Below are 16,527 nucleotides of genomic sequence, written 5' to 3' on the forward strand. Positions count from 1 at the left end.
AGGAAAGATTCTTTTCCACTTCCCCATGGACAATAGAAGAAATAAAAAAGAACAAGAGCTATTTAGAATAAGGAGAAAAACCTAGATGTATGTATATATATATATGCATGTGCGTGTCTGTGAAGTGTGACCAAAGTGTAAGTAGGAGTAGCAAGATATCCCTGTTATCTAGCGTGTTTATGAGACAGAAAAAGAAAACCAGCAATCCTACCATCATGCAAAACAGTTACAGGTTTTTGTTTCACAGTCATCTGGCAGGACGGTAGTACTTCCCTGGGTGGTTGCTGTCTACCAACCTACTACATTTTAATTACCTTTATTGAAGATTGGTGATGGCATCTGGAAGATAGGGAGGAGGAGAGAGGGAGTTGAGGTTAGTGTTTGGAAGGAGAATCCCCCTCCATGAGGACTTCAGGTAAAGCCCTCTCTGGGGTTACTTCCTTTCTCTGTCTTTTAATGCCACTAGGACCAGCTTAAGAGTCACTGGACCCTTGTCTCACACAATAACTGTCCACAGTCCTCTGTTTCTGGTGCCTCTATGCTTTCCCTAAAATGGGACATGGTTCTGTCACTGAACTTGTTGCAAAGATGGCTTGTTTTAGCTTGCTCAGGGTGGTACTTCTGCACAAACATCTGGACATCATTCCACTATTGTATTATTTCCTTCTTCACATCTATGGTGTTTCTCACTTTCTAGACCACAGGGGTACCACTAACAAGTTTCTTTGGGCCCAATGTAGCTTATTTCACAGTCCCACAAGCACTAAACACAATGAAATAATCGTAAAATGTTTGAATGGGAGTGCAAGTTAGTGTTCACTCAAGCATCAACAAAATCAGACTCACGGAGCCTGCATGGGGACGCGGACAGGGCGGGCTGCCGGACAGGTCCAGTATCCGGCGGTTCGAAAATAGGGGCGAGTTCAATAATAGGGGCAAAGTGGGTTCGAAAAAAGGGTTCTATTTTCGAAGAGTTTGATAAGCGATACGTTCGAAATTTGAGGTTCCACTGTAATTAAAAGGAGAAACTTTCATTTTTCCTTTTGGGTCACTCCGCCTCGGTGGGATACGGCTGGTACGTTGAAAGAAGAAAGAACTGTTTTTAATGCAGATCATACTTAAAAAACTTTTTTTTTTTTTTTTTTTTTTTTCAACAAGTCGGCCGTCTCCCACCGAGGCAGGGTGACCCAAAAAAGAAAGAAAATCCCCAAAAAGAAAATACTTTCATCATCATTCAACACTTTCACCACACTCGCACATTATCACTGTTTTTGCAGAGGTGCTCAGAAATAACAGTCTAGAAGCATACACATATAAAGATACACAACATATCCCTCCAAACTGCCAATATCCCAAACTTAACATGCACAAAAGAGTTACGTCTCATACAAGCCTTTCCAAATGTTATGGAAAAATGTGAATTTGAAGTTAAAAATGCATTAAAACACAATCATAATAATTCATGACTAATGTGCTCAAAATGAAGCCTCTAAGTATATTAATACTGTATTAATATTGGTTGTGTAAATGTGTGAACCTTGAGCTTTCATCTTCCGACATCCCAGGAGTAAAGTGTCACGACCAGCTAAGGCACTGTGTCAACAATCTTACAAACACATATCTGAAGCTTAACACATCATACTCCTGTCTGGGATACTTTAGTATCAATCCTCACACATTACACACCATACTCCTGTCTGGAATACTTTAGTATCAATCCTTATGCATTACACATCATACTTCTGTCTGGGATACTGGTTGATCAGTCCTCAAGTGTTACATGTACTCCCGCTTGACAGTCAATATCTTCAACCGTAAAAAACAATCATATTACGACTATATATACTTTTTACGATGTAAAACTTACACAAATTATCAAGACACCACTGTGCGCAGAAACCAACTTGACGGTGCACAAAATCCGTGTGATTCATCCATGATTCTAGAGTCCTAAGTGGGTTGTTAAGACCTTGACTAAGACACTTGCCAATACTTGTCTTGTTCTCGCTAGTTTGGGCAAATTTTTCGAGGGCTATCAATGCAAAGAGGATGACACAAGGGTGATTATTTTCATTCTGTGGACAAAAAAACTGTATTAATCAAAATTTATGCTGCTGCAAAAGAGAAAATAATGCAGCAAAGTGACAGGTAAGTCTGACATTTAGGAAAAGCATAATAACAATGTGTATGCTTCTAAACTGTTGTATTCTGAGCACCTCTGCAAAAACAGTGATAATGTGTGAGTGTGGTGAAAGTGTTGAATGATGAAAGTATTTTCTTTTTTGGGGATTTTCTTTCTTTTTTGGGCCACCCTGCCTCGGTGGGCCACCCTGCCTCGGTGGGCCACCCTGCCTCGGTGGGTCACCCTGCCTCGGTGGGTCACCCTGCCTCGGTGGGTCACCCTGCCTCGGTGGGTCACCCTGCCTCGGTGGGTCACCCTGCCTCGGTGGGTCACCCTGCCTCGGTGGGTCACCCTGCCTCGGTGGGTCACCCTGCCTCGGTGGGAAACGGCCGACTTGTTGAAAAAAAAAAAAAATAATAACAATGATTGAAAAATCAAAATTTTTATTTCCCTGCAAAGCTTACAATGTGTGGTTTACAAATTATAAAATATTAATAACAAAGAAGGCCTCTAGCACGTCTAGGCATTTTGGGCAGACTAATCCTAATACTTACTCTATATTGACAGGTTATGGAGCAGTATATCTTAATATACATTACTGCATACTGATATAAAAGTTAGGTAATGGAAGTGATTAATTAGATTTATAATAATAAGGCAGGACAAAACATATAACAATAATACAATTAGTAAAAAAACCATACCACAGGTGGGGTTTGAACCCGCAATCAGAGTCTCAAAACTCCAGACTGTCACAACAGTCTGGAGTTTTCAGACTCTGAACGTGGGTTCAAACCTCACCCATGGTATGGTTTGTCTGCAATCATGTCATTACGATTTCGTGAATCATGTTACAATTTTGTCTCGGCATGATACACTGTTTTAGCAAAAGCTCCTATACTGGGAGAGTATTTTAGGCAAATTTAAGACTAACTTATGATTTATTAGGTAAACTTAGGACTATTTAGTCCTAAGATGTATCAGGCAATAACTACATTAGGAATTTTATGTTTATAGTCATTAGGGTGCGTGTTAGTGTCAGGGGCCCGACCCGAGACTGTTCATCTGCCTCCCAGCATACATAATGGGGATTACCAATAGACCCCTGGCAGTCTTCAAGCTGGCACTGGACAAGCGCCTAAAGTCGGTGCCTGACCAGCCAGGCTGTGGTTCGTACGTTGGTTTACGTGCAGCCAGCTCTAACAGCCTGGTTGATCAGGCTCTGATCCACCAGGAGGCCTGGTCACAGACTGGGCTGCGGGGGCATTGACCCCCGGAACTCTCTCCAGGTAAACTCCAGGTAAACATGAGTAAGTCTATTTTTTTTTTGGATGTATTCACGATACAAAAATGGATAATATGTGAATGTTACCCAAAAGTTATAATACACTTATGAAATTACTGGAAGAACTGGGAATATGCATAAAATTAGAACTTATATACAGTGGACCCCCGCATAACGATCACCTCCGAATGCGACCAATTATGTAAGTGTATTTATGTAAGTGCGTTTGTACGTGTATGTTTGGGGGTCTGAAATGGACTAATCTACTTCACAATATTCCTTATGGGAACAAATTCGGTCAGTACTGGCACCTGAACATACTTCTGGATTGAAAAAATATCGTTAACCGGGGGTCCACTGTATAGGGAGCCTGTAAAAAAGTTGAACTTACAAAATAGGAGGTCCTCGCTTTACAGCACTTTGCTTTACGGTGCTTCGCTAATACAGCAGCGTTCAATTAAAGCCATTCTTCATTTATTTAGACTTCCTACAATAAACATGTTCACCGCTCAGTATAAACTAATGACGAAAATATTTTAAGATAAGTAATGTTAAGTGAATGTATAGGAGCCTTTGAACCAAGTGAGAGAGTAATTGTGGTAGGGGACCTGAATGCTAAAGTAGGAGAAACTTTTAGAGAGGGTGTGGTAGGTAAGTTTGGGGTGCCAGGTGTAAATGATAATGGGAGCCCTTTGATTGAACTTTGTATAGAAAGGGGTTTAGTTATAGGTAATACATATTTTAAGAAAAAGAGGATAAATAAGTATACACGATATGATGTAGGGCGAAATGACAGTAGTTTGTTGGATTATGTATTAGTAGATAAAAGACTGTTGAGTAGACTTCAGGATGTACATGTTTATCGAGGGGCCACAGATATATCAGATCACTTTCTAGTTGTAGCTACACTGAGAGTAAAAGGTAGATGGGATACAAGGAGAATAGAAGCATCAGGGAAGAGAGAGGTGAAGGTTTATAAACTAAAAGAGGAGGCAGTTAGGGTAAGATATAAACAGCTATTGGAGGATAGATGGGCTAATGAGAGCATAGACAATGGGGTCGAAGAGGAATGGGGTAGGTTTAAAAATGTAGTGTTAGAGTGTTCAGCAGAAGTTTGTGGTTACAGGAAAGTGGGTGCAGGAGGGAAGAGGAGCGATTGGTGGAATGATGATGTAAAGAGAGTAGTAAGGGAGAAAAAGTTAGCATATGAGAAGTTTTTACAAAGTAGAAGTGATGCAAGGAGGGAAGAGTATATGGAGAAAAAGAGAGAGGTTAAGAGAGTGGTGAAGCAATGTAAAAAGAGAGCAAATGAGAGAGTGGGTGAGCTGTTATCAACAAATTTTGTTGAAAATAAGAAAAAGTTTTGGAGTGAGATTAACAAGTTAAGGAAGCCTAGAGAACAAATGGATTTGTCAGTTAAAAATAGGAGAGGAGAGTTATTAAATGGAGAGTTAGAGGTATTGGGAAGATGGAGGGAATATTTTGAGGAATTGTTAAATGTTGATGAAGATAGGGAAGCTGTGATTTCGTGTATAGGGCAAGGAGGAATAACATCTTGTAGGAGTGAGGAAGAGCCAGTTGTGAGTGTGGGGGAAGTTCGTGAGGCAGTAGGTAAAATGAAAGGGGGTAAGGCAGCCGGGATTGATGGGATAAAGATAGAAATGTTAAAAGCAGGTGGGGATATAGTTTTGGAGTGGTTGGTGCAATTATTTAATAAATGTATGGAAGAGGGTAAGGTACCTAGGGATTGGCAGAGAGCATGCATAGTTCCTTTGTATAAAGGCAAAGGGGATAAAAGAGAGTGCAAAAATTATAGGGGGATAAGTCTGTTGAGTGTACCTGGTAAAGTGTATGGTAGAGTTATAATTGAAAGAATTAAGAGTAAGACGGAGAATAGGATAGCAGATGAACAAGGAGGCTTTAGGAAAGGTAGGGGGTGTGTGGACCAGGTGTTTACAGTGAAACATATAAGTGAACAGTATTTAGATAAGGCTAAAGAGGTCTTTGTGGCATTTATGGATTTGGAAAAGGCGTATGACAGGGTGGATAGGGGGGCAATGTGGCAGATGTTGCAAGTGTATGGTGTAGGAGGTAGGTTACTGAAAGCAGTGAAGAGTTTTTACGAGGATAGTGAGGCTCAAGTTAGAGTATGTAGAAAAGAGGGAAATTTTTTCCCAGTAAAAGTAGGCCTTAGACAAGGATGTGTGATGTCACCGTGGTTGTTTAATATATTTATAGATGGGGTTGTAAGAGAAGTAAATGCGAGGGTCTTGGCAAGAGGCGTGGAGTTAAAAGATAAAGAATCACACACAGGGTGGGAGTTGTCACAGCTGCTCTTTGCTGATGACACTGTGCTCTTGGGAGATTCTGAAGAGAAGCTGCAGAGATTGGTGGATGAATTTGGTAGGGTGTGCAAAAGAAGAAAATTAAAGGTGAATACAGGAAAGAGTAAGGTTATGAGGATAACAAAAAGATTAGGTGATGAAAGATTGAATATCAGATTGGAGGGAGAGAGTATGGAGGAGGTGAACGTATTCAGATATTTGGGAGTGGACGTGTCAGCGGATGGGTCTATGAAAGATGAGGTGAATCATAGAATTGATGAGGGAAAAAGAGTGAGTGGTGCACTTAGGAGTCTGTGGAGACAGAGAACTTTGTCCTTGGAGGCAAAGAGGGGAATGTATGAGAGTATAGTTTTACCAACGCTCTTATATGGGTGTGAAGCATGGGTGATGAATGTTGCAGCGAGGAGAAGGCTGGAGGCAGTGGAGATGTCATGTCTTAGGGCAATGTGTGGTGTGAATATAATGCAGAGAATTCGTAGTTTGGAAGTTAGGAGGAGGTGCGGGATTACCAAAACTGTTGTCCAGAGGGCTGAGGAAGGGTTGTTGAGGTGGTTCGGACATGTAGAGAGAATGGAGCGAAACAGAATAACTTCAAGAGTGTATCAGTCTGTAGTGGAAGGAAGGCGGGGTAGGGGTCGGCCTAGGAAGGGTTGGAGGGAGGGGGTAAAGGAGGTTTTGTGTGCGAGGGGCTTGGACTTCCAGCAGGCATGCGTGAGCGTGTTTGATAGGAGTGAATGGAGACAAATGGTTTTTAATACTTGACGTGCTGTTGGAGTGTGAGCAAAGTAACATTTATGAAGGGATTCAGGGAAACCGGCAGGCCGGACTTGAGTCCTGGAGATGGGAAGTACAGTGCCTGCACTCTGAAGGAGGGGTGTTAATGTTGCAGTTTAAAAACTGTAGTGTAAAGCACCCTTCTGGCAAGACAGTGATGGAGTGAATGATGGTGAAAGTTTTTCTTTTTCGGGCCACCCTGCCTTGGTGGGAATCGGCCAGTGTGATAATAAAATAAAAATAAAAAGTAATGTGTGTACTGTACATGTATTTTTTAGTCCTAGCTCTATTTCTCACTTAATATATGATAGTGTAAATATGTTATCAGGCTTTTATTTGTATTGGGAAATAAAAAAGCCTGTTTTACTTTACAGAGATTTTCACTTTACAACAATAGCACAGACCCTAACCTGCTGTATAAGTGGGGCCCTACAGTAGCCTGAAACCTAACCTGCTGTATAAGTGGGGCCCTACAGTAGCCTGAAACCTAACCTGCTGTATAAGTGGGGCCCTACAGTAGCCTGGAACCTAACCTGCTATATAAGTGGGGCCCTACAGTAGCCTGAAACCTAACCTGCTGTATAAGTGGGGCCCTACAGTAGCCTGAAACCTAACCTGCTGTATAAGTGGGGTCCTACAGTAGCCTGGAACCTAACCTGCTGTATAAGTGGGGCCCTACAGTAGCCTGGAACCTAACCTGCTGTATAAGTGGGGTCCTACAGTAGCCTGGAACCTAACCTGCTGTATAAGTGGGGTCCTACAGTAGCCTGGAACCTAACCTGCTGTATAAGTGGGGCCCTACAGTAGCCTGGAACCTAACCTGCTGTATAAGTGGGGTCCTACAGTAGCCTGGAACCTAACCTGCTGTATAAGTGGGGTCCTACAGTAGCCTGGAACCTAACCTGCTGTATAAGTGGGGCCCTACAGTAGCCTGGAACCTAACCTGCTGTATAAGTGGGCCCCTACAGTAGCCTGAAACCTAACCTGCTGTATAAGTGGGCCCCTACAGTAGCCTGAAACCTAACCTGCTGTATAAGTGGGCCACTACAGTAGCCTGAAACCTAACCTGCTGTATAAGTGGGCCCCTACAGTAGCCTGAAACCTAACCTGCTGTATAAGTGGGCCCCTACAGTAGCCTGAAACCTAACCTGCTGTATAAGTGGGGTCCTACAGTAGCCTGAAACCTAACATGCTGTATAAGTGGGGTCCTACAGTAGCCTGAAACCTAACCTGCTGTATAAGTGGGGCCCTACAGTAGCCTGAAACCTAACCTGCTGTATAAGTGGGGTCCTACAGTAGCCTGAAACCTAACCTGCTGTATAAGTGGGGTCCTACAGTAGCCTGAAACCTAACCTGCTGTATAAGTGGGCCCCTACAGTAGCCTGAAACCTAACCTGCTGTATAAGTGGGCCCCTACAGTAGCCTGAAACCTAACCTGCTGTATAAGTGGGGTCCTACAGTAGCCTGAAACCTAACCTGCTGTATAAGTGGGGTCCTACAGTAGCCTGAAACCTAACCTGTTGTATAAGTGGGGCCCTACAGTAGCCTGGAACCTAACCTGCTGTATAAGTGGGGTCCTACAGTAGCCTGAAACCTAACCTGCTGTATAAGTGGGGTCCTACAGTAGCCTGAAACCTAACCTGCTGTATAAGTGGGGCCCTACAGTAGCCTGAAACCTAACCTGCTGTATAAGTGGGGTCCTACAGTAGCCTGAAACCTAACCTGCTGTATAAGTGGGGTCCTACAGTAGCCTGGAAAATAACCTGCTGTATAAGTGGGGCCCTACAGTAGCCTGAAACCTAACCTGCTGTATAAGTGGGGTCCTACAGTAGCCTGGAACCTAACCTGCTGTATAAGTGGGGTCCTACAGTAGCCTGGAACCTAACCTGCTGTATAAGTGGGGCCCTACAGTAGCCTGAAACCTAACCTGCTGTATAAGTGGGGTCCTACAGTAGCCTGGAACCTAACCTGCTGTATAAGTGGGGTCCTACAGTAGCCTGGAACCTAACCTGCTGTATAAGTGGGGCCTTACAGTAGCCCGAAACCTAACCTGCTGTATAAGTGGGGTCCTACAGTAGCCTGGAACCTAACCTGCTGTATAAGTGGGGCCCTACAGTAGCCTGAAACCTAACCTGCTGTATAAGTGGGGCCCTACAGTAGCCTGAAACCTAACCTGCTGTATAAGTGGGGTCCTACAGTAGCCTGGAAGCTAACCTGCTGTATAAGTGGGGCCCTACAGTAGCCTGAAACCTAACTTGCTGTATAAGTGGGGTCCTACAGTAGCCTGGAACCTAACCTGCTGTATAAGTGGGGTCCTACAGTAGCCTGAAACCTAACCTGCTCTATAAGTGGGGCCCTACAGTAGCCTGAAACCTAACTTGCTGTATAAGTGGGGTCCTACAGTAGCCTGAAACCTAACCTGCTGTATAAGTGGGGTCCTACAATAGCCTGAAACCTAACCTGCTGTATAAGTGGGGTCCTACAGTAGCCTGAAACCTAACCTGCTGTGTAAGTGGGGCCCCTACAGTAGCTCAGAACCTAACCTGCTATATAATCAGGACCCTACAGTAGCCTGGAACCTAACCTGCTGTATAAGTGGGGCCCTACAGTAGCCTGGAACCTAATCTGCTGTATAAGTGGGGTCCTACAGTAGCACAGAACTTAGCCTGCTGTATAAGCGGGGCCCTATAGTAGCCCAGAACTTTACCTCCTGTATAAGCAGGGCCCTACAGTAGCCTGGAACCTAATCTGCTGTATAAGTGGGGTCCTACAGTAGCCCAGAACTTAGCCTGCTGTATAAGCTGGGCCCTATAGTAGCCCAGAACTTTACCTCCTGTATAAGCAGGGCCCTACGGTAACCTGGAACCTAACCTGCTGTATAAGCAGGGCCCTACAGTAGCCTGAAACCTAACCTGCTGTATAAGCATGGCCCTACAGTAGCCTGAAACCTAATCTGCTATATAAGTGGGGCCCAACAGCAGCCTGAAACCTAACCTGCTGTATAAACGGGCCCCATCTGTACATACTGGGTAGTATAACCCTATAAGAGAGCTGTGTGACTTACCAGGTGAGCCACCAGGTACTCAAGGGTAGTGTGTGTAAGCAGAGCTATGGAGGCTGGTCCAGCAAGCTTCTCAGCAATGCATCCCAACACAACGCAGATGTTTCGATGGAGGCGAGGATCTTTCCAGCTCTCTCCTGCACTCATTCTACTCAACTCCAAAAACTTGCTCAGATGAACTACAGTTTCCTACAATGGTAAAAATGCGAAGATCAATTTTACCTTTAAAAAAAGTTACCGTATATGAATATATATCTTTCTTCTTTCAACACATCAGCCATAAAGCGAAAGTTTCTCCTTTTTAAATTTAGTAATGCATACAGGAGAAGGGGTTACTAGCCACTTGCTCCAAGCATTTTAGTCGCCTCTTATGACACACACAGCTTACGGAAGAAGAATTTTGTTCCACTTTCCCATGGAGATCAATATAGTGGTACCCCGAGTTTCAATCTTTCTTCATTCCAGAAGGCTGTTCAAGTGCCGTTACTGAATGAATTTGTTCCCATAAGCAATATTGTAAATTAGATTAGTCTGTTTCAGACCCCCAAAAATTACACTTACAAAAGCACTGACAATAATACACTTACATAATTGGTCGAGTTGGGAGCAGTTCGAAACTCGAGGTACCACTGTATATATATGCAATAGTAATAGAGATACTCGTCTAAAATGAAATACAACTGCAGTACATGTATCTGCATGCCTCTGGCAAGACAGTGATAGTGTAAATAATGGTGAAAGTGTTTCTTTTTTGGGTCACCCTGCCTTGGTGAGAGATGGCCAGTTTGTTGAAAAAAATATAAATACATCTAAGAAAACAATTTATCAATAATGTCTAATTAGCATTATTATTAGTTATGACACACCTTGCTTGGTAGTGGACAGTCATCCAGCAGGAGCGTGATGACAGCTGGTCCAAGGGGGTCGTTGAGGGGAATTACTTGCACCATAGACCGCACCACCACCAGCCAACCAGCTTCTTTATCCGCTATAGAATGCAGCTTAAGCATTGACGGTGGAGGGTCCTGATCGCTGTTGAAGAGATACACGCTTTTAACATTATGTTTAATCTGTGCTGGCCTGAAATTTGGTAAAGAACTTCAATATTTATAACAGTGACAATGGGTAGAATTAAAGGGGTAAAATAGCTAGGATGGATGTTAAAGCTATAGTTCTGGAGTGGTTAGCACAGATGTTAAAAGTAGGTGGGGATCTAGTTCTGGTTAGGACAGATGTTAAAAGCAGGTGGGGATATAGTTCTGGTTAGGACAGATGTTAAAGCAGGTGGGGATATAGTTCTGGTTAGGACAGATGTTAAAGCAGGTGGGGATATAGTTCTGGTTAGGACAGATGTTAAAGCAGGTGGGGATATAGTTCTGGTTAGGACAGATGTTAAAGCAGGTGGGGGATATAGTTCTAGAGTGGTTAAGACAGATGTTAAAGCAAGGGAGGATATAGTTTTGGAGTGGTTGATGTATTTGTTCAATATACAGTAGAACCCCCATATCCACAGATTCAGTTCGGTGATTTCAGTTATCCAGTTTACCAAGGCCAGAAAATAGCCCTTAACGTTGTTTTATAATGGCACCAAAGCAGAAAAATAGTGATGACGGTAGTTTATCAAAGCTGTAAAGTGCTTCCCATCAGTGAAAAATGATACTCCATTTATTGTGCATAATTTATCAATTAAACTATCACAGGTATGTAAATGAAAAACAACTTGTATATTTATAGAGTTTGCTACTATATATGGTATCAGGTAGCCATGGTATCAGGTAGCCATAGTATCAGGTAGCCATGGTATCAGGTAGCCATGGTATCAGGTAGCCATGGTATCAGGTAGCCATGGTATCAGGTAGCCATGGTATCAGGTAGCCATAGTATCAGGTAGCCATGGTATCAGGTAGCCATAGTATCAGGTAGCCATGGTATCAGGTAGCCATGGTATCAGGTAGCCATGGTATCGGGTAGCCATGGTATCGGGTAGCCATGGTATCGGGTAGCCATGGTATCGGGTAGCCATGGTATCGGGTAGCCATGGTATCGGGTAGCCATGGTATCGGGTAGCCATGGTATCAGGTGCCCATGGTATCAGGTAGCCATGGTATCAGGTAGCCATGGTATCAGGTAGCCATGGTATCGGGTAGCCATAGTATCAGGTAGCCATGGTATCAGGTAGCCATGGTATCAGGTAGCCATGGTATCAGGTAGCCAGGGTATCAGGTAGCCATAGTATCAGGTAGCCAGGGTATCAGGTAGCCATGGTATCAGGTAGCCATGGTATTGGGTAGCCATAGTATCAGGTAGCCATGGTATCAGGTAGCCATGGTATCAGGTAGCCATGGTATCAGGTAGCCATGGTATCAGGTAGCCATGGTAACAGGTAGCCATGGTATCAGGTACCCATGGTATCAAGTAGCTATGGTATCAAGTAGCCATGGTATCAAGTACCCATGGTATCAAGTACCCATGGTATCAGGTAGCCATGGTATGTCTTGGAATGTGTTCTCTGTGGATACAGGGAAACTACTAAATATGCATGAAAGAAAAAGGGAGGCAAGAATGTAAAAATTATTGACTAAGAACGAGTATACCAGGTAGTTTGAACACTACACCCCCAGGGGCCATATAGCACCTGATGGAATGAGAGACATTTAAGCTCGACCCAAGGAAGGGAAGGGCAAGGACTCTCTTGATGCAAGTTTTTATTTCTCTTCCCCTGGAACTCCCTCAAGAAAGTTACGCTTGTCACTCGATCCAACCTAACAAGCCCATACATGCCTGATGCATAATAAGTACATCTTTCTAAATCTTCTTTATGCGTTTTTCAACCATTCCTGGAATGTTTCCTACACCTTGCATCTACTTTTCCTTCAATTTATTTTCCACCTCCTCCTCCAGACTCCCTTCCTTCAGATTTTCACTTCATCCAAGGTCCCTTCCTTCAATTCATTGTTCAATCTTTCACTGTGCACTTCTTACTATATTTTCAACCTCATTCTTGTACACACCCTTCCCATCATCTTGACCAAACTTTGTACCTTCTCTCTAGAACCTCCCAAAAGCACTGTGTTATCAGCAAAGAGCAACTATGGTGACTCCTACTTCACATCAAGTTCATTACTGCTCAATTTCATTTATCCCAGCTGCTTTGCCTTCTTTCAGCCTACCCAGTGCCTCACATATTTCCTCTACACTCATCTCTGGCTCTTCCCTACTCCTAACAGATTCTATTCCTCCCTGTCCAATGCATTGTTTTATCCTAGCAATATTGCTGATAAAAACTCACCCGCCCACCTGTCTCCCTCTGTCTCTCTCTTAGTCTAGTTTTAAGTAAGCATTAGGATTAATCTGCCCGAAATGCTCAGGCATGTTAGTGGCTTTCGTTTTTGCTTAACCATATTTCCTTCCTCCATATACAGTGGTACCTTGGTACACGTCCAGCTCCCAACTCGAACAATCATGTAAGTGTATTTTTCTAAGTGTACTTTTGGGGGTCTGAAATGGATTAATCTACTTTACATTAGTCTTTGTGGGAACAAATTCATTCAGTACTCGAAGAGATTGGCACTTGAACAGCCTTCTGGCATTAATTAAGGTCGTATACTGAGGTACCGCTGTGCTTGGTCATCCTTATATATATTTTTTACACATGTTAATAGATGTAATAACATCACAGTAAATAGGTGATATCACAATATAAAAAAAAAAAAAAACACTGAAAATCACATAAGCACCTGGAAATTCACTATTTTTCACAGTCATTATGTTAACAGGTTTTGTAGACCAACCACAGAAATAACAATATGGATATTATGACTCATAAGTGGAGCACTTACTTGTCAACTAAAGTTCTTATGACGGCCACAGTGTCCAACACGTACTTGTCTGCAATACTGGAGAGTGCGGCACTGTTGATGCCATCCTCGCTACCCTGGCAGTAGGTGTTAATCACTCATTATCATATTTACTACATTACACAGCGCACATTTTCTATATAATTAGGTAATGTATAATGAAGTATTGGACTGGCAGTATTAATGATCTTCTAAGCTTATGGCACTTTGGTCTGTCCTGGACAACCGTCAAATCACAACTGGGGTCAGAAAGCAGAGGTATAAAGACAGAACTAATTCTATATACAGCAGACCGTAGATTAACACGTGTTCCTTTACCACATTTTCTCCGTTACACTACTGCAAAATTGCGGTATATTTTCAACTAACATTCTGCAGAAGTAACAAAGTTTCACTTCTGGGAAAAAAGTTGGGAGCACTGCAAGCTGCACTGTGGGATTTTCCCCCTCAGTCTAGTGGGCTCATAGGCAGCCTGTGTGTGTGTCAGTCCACTGTCCTTGTGGGGGAGGTGCGGCTTCCTCCCCCATCCCACCTTTCATTGGTCCATACATGTGTGTCCTATACAACTCTGAGATCTATGTGATTAAATTAGCCGATTTCTGCATACCAGTCAATACATGCAGTGTTTTCATATCAATAAATAACACATCGGCCGTTTTCCACCCAGGCAGGGTGGTCCACCCAGGCAGGGTGGTCCACCCAGGCAGGGTGGTCCACCCAGGCAGGGTGGTCCACCCAGGCAGGGTGGTCCACCCAGGCAGGGTGGTCCACCCAGGCAGGGTGGTCCACCCAGGCAGGGTGGTCCACCCAGGCAGGGTGGTCCACCCAGGCAGGGTGGTCCACCCAGGCAGGGTGGCCCACCCAGGCAGGGTGGCCCACCCAGGCAGGGTGGCCCACCCAGGCAGGGTGGCCCACCCAGGCAGGGTGGCCCACCAAGGCAGGGTGGCCCGAAAAAGAAAAACTTTCACCATCATTCACTCCATCACTGTCTTGCCAGAAGGGTGCTTTACACTACAGTTTTTAAACTGCAACATTAACACCCCTCCTTCAGAGTGCAGGCACTGTACTTCCCATCTCCAGGACTCAAGTCCGGCCTGCCGGTTTCCCTGAATCCCTTCATAAATGTTACTTTGCTCACACTCCAACAGCACGTCAAGTCCTAAAAACCATTTGTCTCCATTCGCTCCTATCTAACACTCACACATGCTTGCTGGAAATCCAAGCCCCTCACACACAACACCTCCTTTACCCCCTCCCTCCAACCTTTCCTAGGTCAACCCTTACTCTGCCTTCCCTCCACTACAGATTTGTACACACTAAGTCTTTCTATTTTGTCCCATCCTCTCTACATGTCCAAACCACCTCAACAACCCCTCCTCAGCTCTCTGCATAATACTTTTGGTAACACTGCACCTCCTCTTAATATCCAAACTACAGATTCTCTGCATTATATTCACACCACACCTTGCCTTCAGACATGACATCTCCACTGCCTCCAGCCTTCTCCTTGTTGCAACATTCACCACCCATACTTCACACCCATATAAGAGCACTGGTATAACTATACTCTCAAACATTCCTCTCTCTGCTTTCATGGATAATGTTCTCTGTCTCCGCAGACTCCTCAGTGCACCACTCACCTTTTTCCATTCATCAGTTCTGTGATTCACCTCATCTTTCACAGACCCATCTGCTGACACATTCACTCCCAAACATTTGAATACATTCACCTCCTCCATACTCTCTCCCTCCAATCTGATATCCAATCTTTGAATACCTAAATTTTTTATCCTCATCACCTTACTATTTCCTATACGTATTCACTTTTTTCTTCTTTTACACACCCTACCAAACTCATCCACCAACCTCTGCAACTTCTCTTCAGAATCTCCCAAAAGCACAGTGTCATCAGCAAAGAGCAACTGTGACAACTCCCACTTTGTGTTAGATTCTTTATCTTCTAACCTCACACCTCTTGCCAACACCCGAGCATTCACTTCTCTTACAGCCCCATCTATAAATATATTGAACAACCACGGTGACATCACACATCCTTGTCTAAGGCCTACTTTTACTGGGAAATAATTTCCCTCTTTCCTACATACTCTAACTTGAGCCTCACTATCCTCGTAAAAACCCTTCACTGCTTTCAGTAACCTACCTCCTATTCCATACATTTGCAACATCTGCCACATTGCCCCCTATCCACCCTATTATACGCATTTTCAAAACCCGTAAATGCCATAAAAACCTCTATCCTTATATGAATACTGTTCACCTATATGTTTCACTGTAAACACTTGGTCTACACACCCCCTACACTTCATAAAGCCTCGTTGTTCAGCTGCTCACCTGCTCTCAGTCTTATTCTTAATTGTTTCAGTAATAACGCTACCATACACTCTACCAGGTATACTCAACAGACTTATTCTCCTATAATTTTTACACTTTTTGTTCCCTTTGCCTTTATTACTGTGCTCAGATTGAGACTGCAGAGACAAACTGTACCTGTTTATGAGAGGGACCTTCCCAGTGTTCATATACCCTCTGCTTATCTTCCGTTGCATAATAAAAGTTAAAAGATGAATAGAACCTGGATGTAATGAGTGTACAGTACCTACTTCATATATACAGTGGACCCCCGGTTTACGATATTTTTTCACTCCAGAGGTATGTTCAGGTGCCAGTACTGACTGAGTTTGTTCCCATAAGGAATATTGTGAAGTAGATTAGTCCATTTCAGACCTCCAAACATACACGTACAAACGCACTTACATAAATACACTTACATAATTGGTCGCATTCAGAGGTGATCGTTATGCAGGGGTCCACTGTATTTGTGCACCAGTTTACCTGGTACGCTCGTATATTGCTCGTTTTAGGACGTGTGTGAGTTTGTTGTTGCTGGGGCTAACAGAACATGAACGTCCCACCCACTCGCCCTTCTTTACACTGATATTTTTATTACTGATAATGCAAGGTCTGTTTAAGATGGTTTCATCTTAAAAAAAACATACCACGGGCACAGAGTTTTCAGGAATGTAATCACCATGTTAATCGAGAGTCTACTGTACCTAAAAGTA

General features: G+C 43.5%; 1 protein-coding gene across 4 annotated transcripts in view; it reads right to left on the bottom strand.

The window, feature by feature from the left end:
- LOC128704640 (RING finger and SPRY domain-containing protein 1) overlaps positions 1-16,527 on the bottom strand; it is a 68,980-nt gene that overhangs the window by 35,077 nt on the left and 17,376 nt on the right. For 3 of the 4 annotated variants that reach the window (XM_070079603.1, XM_070079604.1, XM_070079602.1), the window contains exons 3-6: positions 13,427-13,521; positions 10,454-10,619; positions 9,591-9,776; positions 1,868-2,075 (exon numbers count right to left, since the gene is read on the bottom strand). In XM_070079603.1, coding sequence (XP_069935704.1) covers positions 1,868-2,075; positions 9,591-9,776; positions 10,454-10,619; positions 13,427-13,521 — 655 coding nt within the window. The remainder of the gene's footprint in view (positions 1-1,867; positions 2,076-9,590; positions 9,777-10,453; positions 10,620-13,426; positions 13,522-16,527) is intronic. The other variant, XM_070079605.1, reaches the window with a different exon arrangement.

Source organism: Cherax quadricarinatus, chromosome 100 (genome assembly GCF_038502225.1).
Source record: "Cherax quadricarinatus isolate ZL_2023a chromosome 100, ASM3850222v1, whole genome shotgun sequence".
Taxonomy (NCBI): Eukaryota; Metazoa; Arthropoda; class Malacostraca; order Decapoda; family Parastacidae; genus Cherax; species Cherax quadricarinatus.